This window comes from Glycine max, chromosome 10, assembly GCF_000004515.6.
Source record: "Glycine max cultivar Williams 82 chromosome 10, Glycine_max_v4.0, whole genome shotgun sequence".
Classification (NCBI taxonomy): Eukaryota; Viridiplantae; Streptophyta; class Magnoliopsida; order Fabales; family Fabaceae; genus Glycine; species Glycine max.
In genome coordinates, this window is record NC_038246.2 from 40554325 (window position 1) to 40570151 (window position 15827).

The following is a 15827-nucleotide window of genomic DNA, read 5'->3' on the forward strand; positions in this document are numbered from 1 at the left end:
CTTATTGTCTTCCACTTTCCCTTTCCCTTTTTATTCTTGCCACCATCATAGTTGTTCCCTTTGGTTGTTTGGGCTTGCATAGCTTGCTAAGCTGATCTTTGTGAGTTTCTTTCATTGAGCCTCATCTCTTGAGCTTCAAGTATTCCTTGCAGTTCTTCAATCTTCAAAGATTCTGGCCTTGCTCAATTGCCACCACTGTATGATCGAATCTTGGTGTCAAGGTTCTTAATACCTTGTCAATGATCCCCAAGTCTGATTGCTTGTCACCATAAGCATTCATTTGATTTTTAATTGCCAAGATTCGAGAAAAGAACTCACCAATGCTTTCTTTATCACTCATTTGTAGAAGTTCATACTGCCTTCTCAAGGTCTGCAACTTCACCTTCTTGAGTTTGCTATCCCTTGCATAGGATTTCTCTAGAGTATCCCATGCCTTCTTTGCAGTATCAACAGATCTAATTTTCTAGAAATTATCTGCATCTACACACTGATGAATAATGAACAATGTCTTTGCATCTCTTTTCATCAAATCATAGCGAGCCACCTTTTGTGCATCAGTTGGGTTCTTTTTAGGTTCTTGAACCCCTTCTTGCACCACTTCTGTCACATCTTGAAATCAAAAAATTACCTTCATATGAGCACACCAATCATCATACTTCTTGCCTATGAGAACAAGCATAGATGTTGGAAAATTTCCATTCGAGGAAGCCATCTCAATTTTGGTATCCAGGGATCTTGAACCTCAACTCTGAATACTAGTTTGTTGGAACAATAAAGTTCTCACACGCACTTACTGTTTTTCTATGTTAAAGAATAAAAGAAGATGATGAACGAATTGATTGAGAGAAAATAGAGGGGACTTAGAATTCTGAAAAAATTTCTACACTCTCATGCTTCTCATTGATGATCACTATTATTTTTATACACACTGCACTTGTAGTTATAACAAACTTCATAGTTATCAAACTAACTTCAAAATGAATCACTAACTAATTGAATTACAACATACATCAACAATTCTTCCTTTCTCTTTCGGTTGTGTCTCTGAGGTCAGTGTTGTTGTAGGTAGTCCTCATCCAAGAAGATCAATATCAGACACCAATTCACCAGTTGCAGCAACAAGTCAGTCTCTTAATTTGGTATCATCTTTTTTTTTTCCAACAAAGAGTCAAGGCTTAATTACTTCATTTAAATGTTCCTTCATTTCAATCAGATATGTTATTAATTATTGTGTAATACATTCAGAAGGACCAAAAGATGACAAAAATATTTCAGAAAGTTTGTCTGATGAAAGCATGAGGAACTTGCTGAGGTTTCACGCGGATGTCCTGAAATCTAACATATCCCTTGGCTTCAATAGGCTGTTGAAGGGTTTCAAGAACATTCCTCAGTTGTTTGGTGAGTATAAGCTTAATTTGATTAAACCATTCATTCGTTGTGTGACTAAATAATAATGTATGCTTAATTATTTTATGGTCATTTGCTATATTTTTGTACTTTAATTTGTAATTTGATATAGATGAAAATAACTTAAAAAAAGAAAGAAAGAGAGAGAGTTTTTGGAAGGAATTATTTACAAAAAGTTGACATGTGTTCAAGGAGTACATTGTTTTATTATAGTGTATAGATATAAATAGTATATAGATATTGAATTCATAAATATATTATTTTATTATAGATAAATAAGAAGGAAAAATAAAAGAGAAAGCATTAAAAGAAAGAAAAAATAACACACACAAAAGAAATAAAAATGATAGAAAAATGTAAAATATAAAAAAGAAAGGAAAGAAGAACAAATGTTAAAAGAAAAAAGATTGAAAAAGAAGAAATAAAGAAAATTTGAGTAGGATAAATAATAATAATAATAATAATAATAATAATAATAATAATAATAATAATAATAAAATTCTATATAGAATTGATAGATGATATAAAAAAAACAAAAAAGTTACAAAAGAAAAGAGAAAAGAAAATATAAAAAAAAAGAGAAAAAGAAAATTTTTGAGGGAAACTTTTTTCACCAAAAGATGACATGCCTATGCTGAAGGCATTATTTTATTATAGTATATAGACTTGGATATAATTTAACCTCAACTCTTATTTCATGAGCTAGATTTTGGATTCTACTAGACTGAGTCCAAATTCTTAAGAATTATACATATCCTATGCTTATTTCTTTTTGTCAATCTCTACCGGGGTGTATTTCTTGCATTCTTGTTATTGCTTCATGTGCTTCCCATTATTTTTTTTAGAAAGTCCATTTTGATTTTCAAAATGTAAAATGAAAAATAATGAGGAGCGCATGAAGCATTAGTAAAAGTGCATGAAACTAACAACCATCTTTATCCTATAGGATTATGGGGCACTTGCTCAATATGAAGTAGTGGGCTCACTTTGTACAAGTTGGAAAGGTACCATGCAATCTTTGAGTTAGAGCCTCCATGTCAACCAGTCAAGGTAACTATCGTTGTTCCTTACCCTTTTTGTTATTGGTCCCTAAAAATATGAGAACAGACCCATTTTCCCCTTCCTTGTGCCCCCAACCCCTTCCTTTACCTCCCCTTTCCCAACAATTCATCACCATCGCCCTAGCGACCCACATGACGATTGTGTGTAGCACAACCATATTTTCAACAGCATTGCATGCCGCTAGGGGTGAAAATGAGTTGGGCTGGGCTAAGCCCTACCTAAGTCTAGTCTAACTTATTTTCTATTTTATAGCCCAAGCCTAGGGTTGTTACTTGTTACGAGCCTACTTTTAGGCTTGGATCCAACCTTTGTAAATGTTTCTTAGGCTCGTTAGTCCATTTAAAGATATGTTTCATACAAAGAAATGTAAAAAATATAATTTTTTAAACAAAACCAAATATTTTCATTAAAAATAATAAGACAATTTTAAACCACAAGATATGGAAAAAATTTGTCTATAAACATTACATGTGACACGCTACTAATGTCTTTTAAGTCTCGCCAAAAGAAAAGAGTACACATTTTTGCTACCCATCTATGCTTATATGAATTAACTTATTTTAAACATTAATTAAAATGATTCAAATTGTCAAACCACTAAAATAATTTTGTAATTTAAATAAAATAATTATAATATTATATATCATATTAATAATATTTTATATTATAAAATATTATTATTAAACATATCAGTTCGTCAAGCTTAATAGACTCATCTTAAGGCTTGTGACCTAACCTATTTAACTAATTTTTTTTAAAAGTTTGAGATTGACTTTTTTTCTAAATAAACTGGATTAAGTTAAGCCTTAAACAGGCTGAGCCATAGGCTCCCAACCAGTGGCCTAACCTACTTCCACCCCTATGCATTGCTCTCAACACCAAATTTGCATGTGACCCCTTCTACCACGGTCCAGCCACCACCGTGCCACCTGTGCAACTCCCTCCGCAAGCCATGCATCCTTTGTGAGTCTCTTGCACCACCACTACCCTGATGCACACTTCCAGCCACCCACCCTACATGCACTATTCCACCAAGTTACACACCATCATCATTGAAATAATAACAAAAATATGATTCTGTTGAAACAATACAACGAAATCATATTTTTGTTATTATTTTTTTAACACCCCTAATGAACAACGAAAATATAATTTTGTTGTAGTGTTTCAACAAAATTGTATTTTTGTTTTTAACTTTATTTTCCACCCCTTTAATATAACAAAAATATGATTTCATTAATAAATATATAACAAAATCGTATTTTTGTTGTATATTTTTTATTTGCACCTCCATCACATGATAAAAACATGATTCCATTACACACAATAAAATTATATTTTCATAAAAAAGACATTTTTTAAAACAAAAACTATCAACCCTTGATATGGCCATTAGCAATGACAATGGGGACAATATCAACTCTATCAGTCAATGAGTTTTCAACTTTCAAGATTCCAATGAGTGGATCAACTTTTTTTTATTGGTTAAATCATTTCTAGGTTGACTGAGAAAGAGCTCATTCCATTAAATATTGAATTCTTTTTTTTAACCTTTTTTCTTTTAAAAATTATTTTTCTTTAAAAAATCACTTTTAAAAAAATTCCATTGTGTACTTAATTTAAGTTTTTGAAAAAAAAAAGAATAAAAAACTAATTTCTAATTATTTTGAGAAGCTGCTTTGGATCGATACCTTATGATTTTTTTTCATTAACTTTCAAAATAAAAGCATCTTAGAGTATGTTTGGTTTGCATTTTCATTTTCTGTTTTTATTTTTTGTTTTCATTTTTTAAAAATTGTTTTCATTTTCAAAATATTAAAATTCTGAAAATATGTTTGGTTTGACTTCTTGTTTTTTGTTCTCAGGACATAAAAACACTAAAAATTATGTTAATTTCTTGTCTTTTTTGTATTTTTAAATTTGCTTAAAATTACTTTCCTTATCATCGCATTTTCATTTTATCCCAAATGAAGTTTCTGTTTTGAACTGAAAAATGAAATTTTATTGTTTTCATTTTCTGATTGTTTCCTATTTTCATTTTCATTGAAAATGTTTTCAAAAATCCAACCAAATATATTATTATCATCATTTTCTGTTTTCACTAAAAATGAAAAACAGTCAAACCAAACACCCCCTTATAATCCTAACTAAATAAAAGAATAGCATGTATTTTTTAAAAATTATTAAAAACTAAATTCATTTCTTATACATCTTTAAAGTCGTTTTTTAAAGTCGAAATCGTTTTTTAAAGTCGTCTAGACTTGATCCATTTACTCGGCAACGGAGCGTTTTTCAGTTTTGACCTTTTGAATTTAGAACAGTTTGAACGTTTAATTTGTTTTATTTTACGCACATGATTTTGACCATGCAATGGAACTCTTTTGACTACATAATATTAAATATTCATAATTGAAAAGAGAAAGACTATATAACTCTTGGCCTTACTGTTGCCCAGAATCTTCTTCATTTAACGACACTTTTTTTTTTGTTCTTTAGCAAATTTGTATACATTATAAATTGACATTATCAATTAATGAAAAATCTTATGGTAGTATGATTTTTAAGGTAATAATGCATATTAATTTGTAACAAGCTTATCATAAATATTAATTTATAATTGAATAACACTGTAAAATTCTTTATACTATCAATGTATAGATTGACTATTTATTTAATTTTAGATAAAAATAAATTGTACGATCCCATCTAAAACCAAATAAGCATGTATTACATCTGCCACATGTGCAGCGAAAAAACTTGTAAATAATTTAAATTTAGACTTAGGAAATCAATATTTGAGTCCAATAATTAATCAATAGCTTATATAAAAGAAGAATATATATATATATACTAACTAAAATATCATTATAAGAACCAAGTTGTAAGGAAAAGGTATAGGAAGATGAGGCTCGAGTTGTCCACAAGTCCAAATCCAAATCTATTTTTTTAATCAAATATTGATGGAGGCTACTTTAATGAACCCACTTGAATCTTACTCTTGTTTTTGAATCTCGGGCTCTTTTTTTTTTATTTCTTAAATCTCAAACTCTTTCAAGATTACAATTGTTATTTTTTATTAATAGAAAAATACTACGTAAGCAAAGAGGTAAACATTAAAAAAACAATTTCCACGAATCCTCGTAATATTTAATATTTTTTTAATGACAAAAAAATCGGGTAACTTTTTAGTAAGCCGCCATCTATCTATATCATTTTCAAACTTTCCAAGTTGATTTGGTCCACTATGACAACATAACGTGATAAGTATCCATCTAGTATATTTTTAAAATATTTTTCGACCAGGATAATTAATTATTTAATTACAGATAAAAAAAGATAACCGCGAAACTTGAACTCGTAAAGATACATTATATATGATATATCACGCGACAATTTATTCATTTAATGATATCTAATATATAAGTAGAAGCCACACACACGTGTGTGTGTATATATATATATATATATACCCTTTTGAACCTTGCAGTTGTTAGCGAAGGCTGAAAGAATAACGATGGTGGGAGTGGTGATAGAAGATGAAGTTGTTGTTGCTCCAACTAACTTTTCAATGGTTGAAGAGGGAATTTATCGCTCTAGTTTCCCTCGTTCTTCAAATTTCTCCTTTCTTGAATCTCTCAATCTTCGATCCATCATGTAATTGTGTAACGTTTCTTTAATTTACGCTTCTCTCGTTCGCTTTCCTTTATATGAAAACTCACGGGGGTACCGTTTTGGTGACTAATGCAGATACTTGTGCCCCGAACCCTATCCGCAAGAAAATTTAGAGTTTCTTCAATCGCAAAATATTCGGCTCTTTCACTTTGGTATTGAAGGCAAGACGGTACGTAATTAACATCCTTTTCTTTTTCTTTTATCAGTCAAGAAATCATATTATATGACATGGGTACAAAGGATATCCAACCCTTTTAAACAAAGTTCTTACTCAACTATAGGCATTTCATACATAACATAGGATTAATTGATCATTCATACAGGAAAAAATAAAAATTAAACCCTTTACTCCTGCATTTAACCGTGATCACAAGATCTAAACTTTATTAGATCCAACCTCACCTTTAAAGATTATATTGTATATTTCTATCATTCTATGCAGTCATATTGTTCAACTTAGGCCAACCACACCATCCACCAAGTCTTCTTTAACCTTTTTCTTTGAAGCCGTACGTATGTTGTATAAAACTATTCCTACTGGCATTAGCCATCACAACTTGAACTCCAAACAAAGTACAACACCTTTTCGTATATTAATGACGAAAAGGGGCATGAGAAATTGAGAATATAAGATGACATTATTACTCAACCCAATTAATTATATAGGTTACCTTGGATCTGTATCCTATCAAGATATGAAATATATGAATATATGATTGCATTATAAACTTAAAAAAGACGTTCAATTTCATGCTAATTTTGAGTCTTTTTTTATGTTTTTGTAGGATCTCTCTGTGTCTGCCGTTAGAGATAACATACTGGAGGCCGTTAAAGTTTTAATTGGTACTCAATTTTTCTTTAAAACAAGAGTGTTTTTAAGAGTTATCTTTGGATAAAAATATTTCTAATTACCATAACACTCTTTATTCAACTATTATCTCTTGTTGTCATATATATATATATATATATATAGATATTATTTCTATATAACTTCATTTTTTGCGGTTTCAGATGTGAGAAATCATCCAGTTTTAATCCACTGCAACCAAGGAAAGGTATATATCAATATTCACCTATAGAAATTTATTTCTCATCGTTACTTGGTTTTATTTTCTTAATTAATTATAAAGATTAATTCCAAGATTCTGAATTTCTGATGCTGTATTGTTTTATGCAGCACCGAACTGGTTGCGTTGTTGGTTGCTTGAGAAAATTGCAGAGTTGGTGTCTATCTTCTGTGTTTGAGGAGTACAAGCGATTTGCTGGTGCTAAATATAGGACAACAGATTTAAGGTTCATAGAAACAGTTGACTTATTAAGCCTGAGACAGTGTCTTAACAGCATCATATACCAGTACCTAGGATATGCTTCAAAGAAGCTGAGGTTGCGGTATAGAGATGAGAATTCAATCAAGCCCCAGTTAACATCAGTTTAATTAGCTTTTTAGTGGAGCTGTTCATTAGTTATTTGAACACAAAATTTGATCACATACTATGTGACGTTACATTCAATTGTTTTATTTTTTCATTTATCCTTTTGATCACTTTTATACATTTCCAGAAATGGTTTTTTTGTTCACATATATATATATATATTCTGAAATCAACTTAAGAGATGGTTTTTTTGTGGTATAATTTTTATGTTCGATACCATAGCTGCTTAGTTGTTTGGAGATAGTCTGTCCTTGCTCTCTCTCTTATGTTTGAATTGTTTTAGTTAGAATTATAATTTGGAATTTTAACTTTCATTCTAGTGAGTTTAGAATTATAAATTCTACCTTTAAGTTATTCAAAGAATTAGTGTGTAAAATTAGTTATAAAATCTAAAAGCTGAAAGTAATATTAATTAGAAAATCTAATATATTTGGTAAAAAAAAACTAATATATTGGTTACCTCTTGTTCATCAACTTAAATCATTAGTCAATGCATGATTAATCTATTTATTTGGCCAATCATCCTCCTGATCTTCTGATATTAATGACTTTTGTCGACCTACCACCATCGACATATATAGTTGGATACTATGATATATATCCATCATTTTTCCCCCTCAAGGAGTGTCATTAAAGAAACATGAACGAAAAATCGTTTTTCAGTTGAACGTGATTTTGATTATTAGTTGATCCATTGTAGATTGAGTCCCAATTTATTAATGGACTAATTAATAAGTTCAAGTATGTACGTAAATAGATTGTTGATATAACCAGGGACGGATTTGTGGGGACACGCGGGGACTTTAGTCCCCTCAAACTCCTTTTAGATGTTATATAATAATAAATAAAAGTAATATATTAATTAATAATATATTTTTAGATAAAATAATATATATTAGTTCGAGTAAAAAAAATACTAATTAATAAATCTGATAATATATGTTATAACTAATATATAATTTAATCCCCCATATATATATATATATATATATATATATATATATATATATATATATATATATATATATATATATATATGCAAAGGAAGCTTGAATTTTCATTAACATGGATCAAATTTTTAACTTTTCAATGATTTGATTTATTGTATGGAAAGAAAACTTGATGTTTTTAAACCGTTGGATTAAAATTTTAATTTGTCAACAATTATTAATTTAATATATTATATGTAAACGAAGTTTAAAAGTTTGTTATCAGGTGAATTAGAATTCTTTGATTTGATATACTATATATATATATATATATAATAATTTTTTATTTAATTTCTATACTAAAATATTAAGTTAAAAAATTATATAATAAATAAAATTTTACTAATTATTATGATTAAAATTAATAATTAATTTAGTATTCAAGATTTTCTATGTATTATATTTAAAAGAAACTTAAATTTTTGTGAGCCGTTAAATTGAAATTTTAATTTCCCAATCGTTGATTTGAGTAAACACAAATTTTATATACAAATTTATATTTTTTAAAATAAAATTAAAACTCATTTAAAATATTCATGGACAAGTTAATGACTTTTCAAAAACCATATGACATGACTATCTTTTGTTTTAAATACTTATAACTACCATTTCAATTTTCTTTTGATAGAAAAGAAACTGTCATTTCGTATTAATAATCGCAATTAAAATTTAATGTGACATTTTTGTTTTGCTTTAATAACATAGTATTAATTATGCAGTTGCTATCTGCTCTCTTTTTCCTATCATCTCACGTAATTTTTTTTCTTTAGCATTAATCTGGTCCTAAGAACAAAACTAATTAGTATTTTATTTTTCCTAACCAATATTTGTTGATTGGTTTTAAGAATTTTAATCACAATTAGTGTTGCAATTATCAAGTTATGATTACGAAAAGAATATGAAACAAAGATGATGAACACAATTGGCTTTATAAATTGCAATTTCCTTACTGCTTTTCAATACTATTCCTTCTATTTTCTGCACATGTTTTTATCAAATATGGCTACTTCTAACCATGATGAGGAAAAAAAAAAGCTACATGCAACAATGATTAGAAAACAAAAGCTACATGCACTACTAAAAAAGCTGGAATTTACAACGTAAGATTAACAACGGTTATTTAAAAAACGTAGTTATTAAACTTGCGATGACATTTCGATAAATATGAGTACATTTTAAAGTTGGTTTTTGTTAAAATCGTTTTTGAATAATGTAAAACAAAAACGGTTTTTATGAAACCGTCTTTGTTTGAGGGAAAATTTAAAATTTTTTAAATAATTGAAAGCATGGGCCGTCTTCTTATTTCGCCTGCTCACCCCTTCAATTCCCAGTATGCCGCTCTCTCTCTCTCTTCAGCACGCTCACTATGAATGAACAATTCGTCAGTCTTCGTGCTCTTGACCGTTTGATCTTCCTCTTTCGCCAGCTGCCGCAACTGCTCCTCCTCCATCTCTGCCTTCCTCCCCCGCCACTCCACCTCCTTCTCCCCCTATACGACTCGCCGTGTCAACTCGTCCCCCACCCCCCGAGTCACAAAAATCGTCTTTGTCACAACCGCACCAAACTCCACACCTTATGCCTCGAATTGACGGCCACGGTAACGGCGTCGTTGTCGTGGATTCTGGCACCACGCTCAGTTTCTCGCGGAGCCGGCTTACGGAAAGATCCTCGCGGCGTTCCGGCTACGCGTCAGGCTTCCAGCAATGGAGAGCGCAGCCACGCTCAGGTTCGACCTTTGTGTGAATGTCTCCGACTTGGCGAGGCCGAGGCTGCCGATTCAACCGGTTCGACCTTTGTGTGAATGTCTCACACTCAGAGGTACTGAAGTGTCTCGTGGTTCAACTGGTTTGACCTTCAACCCCAACAAGCATCTCAAAGAAGAGTTACTTTCTTCATTTCCTTTTTTCCCGATTAATAATAATAATATTTTTTCCCCAATTAACAATTGCAATATTTCATTCTAATTCTGATTTTTTTTTCTCCTTATCGTTATTGTTTGATTACATTCGATCTATGATTCGTTCTAATTGTTTGAATTTCCTTTTTATTTTTGTTTTTATTAATTATAGGTGCCTCACTGAAGAAGAAAAAAATGATGATGCGCCTTCGGGGAATAGGAATTTAAAATCATACCTATCCACATTGTCACAGACTTTCTTGTCATTGTTGTTCCTATGCTCTTATTTTTCACCGTGTGCTCAATAGCATCAAATGTTTTGCCAACAAATAGAAAATTTGGGACTTGAAAGTAGATTAAAATAGCTTGTTTAACTGAAGATATGTTTATAACAGGGCTTTTGACTTATGCTCCCCTAGTTTTTATTTTGTAATTACTACAATAACCTTGGTGACAAGTACTTGCAAACTAGACCTATTTCTTGGCAAGTTTGTACACTTAACTGCATGTTTGGTGGTTCTTCTCTTTCTTTTGAAGGAGAGTCCAACTCTCTTCGGGCATATGTTACTTCATATAGGGTTATTGTGGTATGAAGTGCTACTATAGAGTTTTTTTATTCCATTGTTCTTATTGCATTCTGTTTTTATGTTGATGAAGTTATTTTTGTAGATGATTTCTCCCATTCTTATGCATCTTGTTTGTTGACTTCAGAATATTTCCTAGAAGATATGCAAAGACTGAAACTTACGGAACTAATTTGGTATGAGTGTTATGCAATTCTAATATGAGAATGAAAGACATGGTTAGAATAAGAATATGGGAAAAAAAATTCATTTAATATGATTCATATGGTTACTAACCCAACACTTTTTTCCTCTTATTATAGGAAAAAAGATTTCATTTGTGTGAGTCAAATTTCTATTTCACATATTTATTAAATAATGATAGTAGATAATTTCTCCCAGAGTATATCCCTGCTTATCAATAAAGAAAAAAAATACTTTCAAAGATTGTCAATGTTTTGTCAAAAGTCAGGGGTAGAGGTTTCTCAAATATCTTGTCTAATCCAAGACTCACGACATTCTCAAAGAAGCAAGTGATCATTTTTCCTTCGTATAGGTACATGTGGGTTAATATGGTGTACCATGTAGAGTCCTTTCTTTCCTGATGAATATGAGAATTTTTTTACATTTTATGTTACTTACTCTCTTTGTCTTTCAAATAAAATCCTTTTGATGTTTGATCTGCTTGCTTTCCAGTACCTCTCCAATTTCATGTGCTTTTTATTTCTACTTTTGCTTTCATTTTCTGTATATTCCAATGTCTGCACACCCCAGCTGGTGAGCCACTTCCAACCAACAAGAGGTATGATGCTACCAAAATTTTCAGTCACCCTGATATTGTTGCTGAGAAAACATGGTATGTATTTCCTAATATCATCATACTTTGGATTCTTTTAACATTTTCCCTCCATATGCTTACAATTTCTAGAAACCCTTTCTGGAAATCACTTTTTTATGTGATGCTCTTTACATGTAATTGTTATTGCAACATAATTAAATTTACTCTTTCATGGATCTGCTAACAGGTATGGTATTGAGCAAGAGTATACCTTATTGCAGAAAGATGTAAATTGGCCACTTGGGTGGCCACTTGGTGGGTTTCCTGGACCACAGGTATGAAATGTTCCCCCTTTTTTAATATATAATATACCATCTAAGCACAAATTCTTTTTTGGTGAAAAATAATCACACATTTTAATGTATTATAAATTTATTAATATTTATAATAATTACCTTAAAATATTAGGGATCATTTTTAATTGATATGTATACTAAATGTTAGTATTTTTTTTTTCTTTTTCTTACTCTACTAAATGTTAACCAAATCATATGAACTTGATTTAATTTTTGCAATATTTTCTTTACTTGCTTTGTCGCGTGTCCTGTATTTTCTTGACATTAGTATATTTACTGTGTATCAACTATTAATTGTTGTAATTGTGAGAAAGAGTAAAGAAAAGAAGAAATTTAAAAAAAATGTTGATAATTTCCAAAATATTTTTAATATAATTCAGAAACTAAAATTTTAAAATTTTTATAAATATTAAAATATGTTTAAAAAGTCAGTTAATGAAAAGTGGTACGAAAAGGAAAAGAAAAAGGGATTGCAAAAATTCTCCCTATTGACTATCAAAGTATGATGAATAAAATAAAATTGGTCCAGTAGTCCGTGTAGGTCCAACTAGTTAGTAGTATTTAGGCCTAGCATGGACTTAATCATATTTTTTACAATTAGAAAAAAGAATCAGTGAGTACCCATATGCTTCTTAATCCCCTCCCTACCCATGTTCACGTTAAAATGTACTTAGATTTTAGTTTAAAAATATTTTTTTTACATATATTTAGATCCAGAAAAAATAATTCTAGTCATCATTGGATTCTCAAATCAAAAATCAATTCTCAACTTCAGTTAAGAGACTCAAATTCGAAATTAATTACTTGTTTAAAAAATTTTAGTTTATATGATTTTTTATATACTAGTATACTATAGTAGTTTTCAGTTTGTTGTTTTAAAAACGCTAGCTAATTAGAGAGGCAAAACACTGGCAAATTCAAAGGCTATGGCTTTGTAAGTAATTAAGTTAATTATATTTAATGTTTACAAGCAAGCACTGCAAAATTTCCAATAATTGAATAAATAAATATGTAGCAATAATAGCTCACCATGAAAATGAGAAACTTGTTGTTATGACACAACTTGGACCCGTATGGGTAGATTTTTAAGGCCACAGCTACTTTGATTGGCAATTTGGCATACATAGGATGATTTCATGTGGTCTATCATGTTACTTGTGAATGTCACTATACATTATTTTTATTCTTTGGTTTTTGTTCATAATAGTTCTGTATGTTTTTCTATTCATTATTTAATTAACGTTTTAGAAAAATTAAAATTTAAATAATGAAACTATTTACTTGAGCAGTTAGTTTTTTTTTTTTTTTTTTTGAGAGGATAATTTGTGAGATTAATGTTATGTATTGTAAAGTAAAAAAAAAATATGTTATTACATTTAGTTTTATTTATATGACACTAAACTCTAAATTTATTTAAAAACTTCACTCCACCCCATATTTATAATTTTAATGATTTATATATATCTCTTCTATATAGTTTTATAATGTTTATGATTTCATTGTTTTTTCTTTCTTTCATTTCTTCACTTATTTTATGTTCTAGTTTTGCTACCGTGATTTGTTTTTCTACTCTTGTTCATAAAAAGCTTGGAGTTTAATTGAATGATAAATTCAGTTCATATGAATTTTTAAGATAATTATGATTATTAAATATATATAATAGTTGAAATTGGTTGACAATGATTTAGCATATATTGTTATTTGTGATAAACTATTTATTGTACTGCTCTATCTAAAATTTGGCACAACATTCAAAGACGGTTATTAACAATTAATCGTCTTTGAAAGACACAACATTTAAAGACGGTTATTAGCAAATAACCGTCTTTAAATGTCTATTTTGACACAGCATTTAAAAGCGGTTATTTACTACTAACCATCTTTGAATGTAAAGTTTGACTCACCTTTTAAAGATGGTTATTAATTAATAACTGTCTTTAAATGTTTATTCTGACACACAGTTCAAAGACAGTCATTAGCAAATAACTGTCTTTGAATGTAAACTCTGACGCAGCATACAAAGACGGTTATTAGTTAATAACCGTCTTTGAAAATTTTTTATATTCAAAGACGGTTATTATAATAACCGTCGTAAAAACTAATTTTATTTTAACGACGTTTTAAACAACAACGATTGATAACCGTCATTAAATGCACTTATTAACCGTCGTAAAAAACTCTTTTTTTAGTAGTGATGCAACAACACTATAAAGAAGTAAGACTTTTTTACTATTAATTTTTTTATAAATTAATACAAGAATTTTGTTTATTTGAGTGGGCTTATTATAGTGGGTCAAGAATTTGTCTACAATATAAACAAATTACAGTAAATTTAGTCATTGATAAATTACAAACGGTTTGTCCGTCATAATAACAAGAAAGTATAATAAATTTAGTTGTCAATAAAATTACAAAAGACTTTATCATCTCTATTTACCCATTACAAATTATTAATTTATTTTTTCTTGATTAAAGTCATTATAGACGACTTTTTTAGTGGATATAGTCGATTGTAATTGAAATAAAAGTTATATTAAGCCCATAGTAATTAAGATATAGATTACAGGGAGTTTAACCCCATGTAATTTACATAAAGGGTTATAGCTTAGTGTACTTAACTCACTGTAATTTGATTTTTAATATATTAATTAAAATTAACAAAACAAACTAAAAGCTCCCTCACTCAGCACACCCACCATATCACTCTCTCTCTCTCAGACACAACACCTAATGCGTATCACTCCTCAGAGACATTGAACCTCCTCACTTCCTTAAGCTTGATCCCCATGCCTACAAGTGAACTTCCAACGAATGTAGCAGAGCTTGCATGGTCGAGAACTAAAACCCCAAGGACGTACAACAATCAATTCATCGGATGAACGAATTCATCACCACCATATGCCATCATCAAGGATGAAGCTTCTTGCTTAAAATAGAAAGTGTAGAACAACCACCCTGATTTCCGACCAAGGTGAACAATTCGAGTAACAAGAAGATGGACAGCTTGATCCTCTTTCCCGGGATCCCAAATGAGGAAACCTAGGAGAGCCACCGACTCTAACTACCATCCAAAAAAGGTCTAGGGCATTCATTAAAAGAAGACAGACTTTCAGGGGTTTTCATGGATGTCTTTAAGGGTAAGCCACTCTCTGTATGCGATCCTATCTGTGCAGATTTCCCAACAGCACCAATAAGAAGTAAACTACAAATAAGAGTTATGGCATTCAATCTCATATTTTTATATATATATTTTTTGCTTAAATTACTGCCATTTTCACTTTTGATGTGTATTGAGCTTCAATTTTGTGTTGTAAATATGAGTTTAAGAACAACTTTGGTGATTGCCTTGGAGTTCAAACAAAGTTGGCCAAGGACTAGTGTCTTAAAGCTTATTCAAATTCATTCTTGAATTGCTTGTTGTTGTTGAGTTTGTAAAAATTGGGAGGTTTGCATGCAGGGATTTCCTATGTCTAATGCATGACATATGATTTTAATTGATGATATTAATCGTTGCTCTAGTTTACAAGTAAGAAAGTGTGACAGTATTCTATGATAATGAGTTCAATTTATATTTAATAAACTTCACACTGAATATTCTTTTATAATAATTTATCAATAAATAATATTCTAAATATCTATAATTTATTTAATTTTTTCAAAATCATAACAA

General features: G+C 29.9%; 1 protein-coding gene across 1 annotated transcript; it reads left to right on the forward strand.

Annotated features, from left to right (window-relative positions):
• Positions 1-5922: 5922 nt before the first annotated feature.
• On the forward strand, positions 5923-7786 carry LOC100808199 (tyrosine-protein phosphatase DSP3). The gene is made up of 5 exons (XM_003535343.5): positions 5923-6123; positions 6217-6310; positions 6927-6984; positions 7153-7196; positions 7319-7786. Exons 1-5 carry the CDS (start codon positions 5984-5986, stop codon positions 7574-7576), a joined length of 594 nt encoding a protein of 197 aa, XP_003535391.1. The 5' UTR covers positions 5923-5983; the 3' UTR covers positions 7577-7786.
• The last annotated feature ends 8041 nt before the right edge of the window (positions 7787-15827 follow it).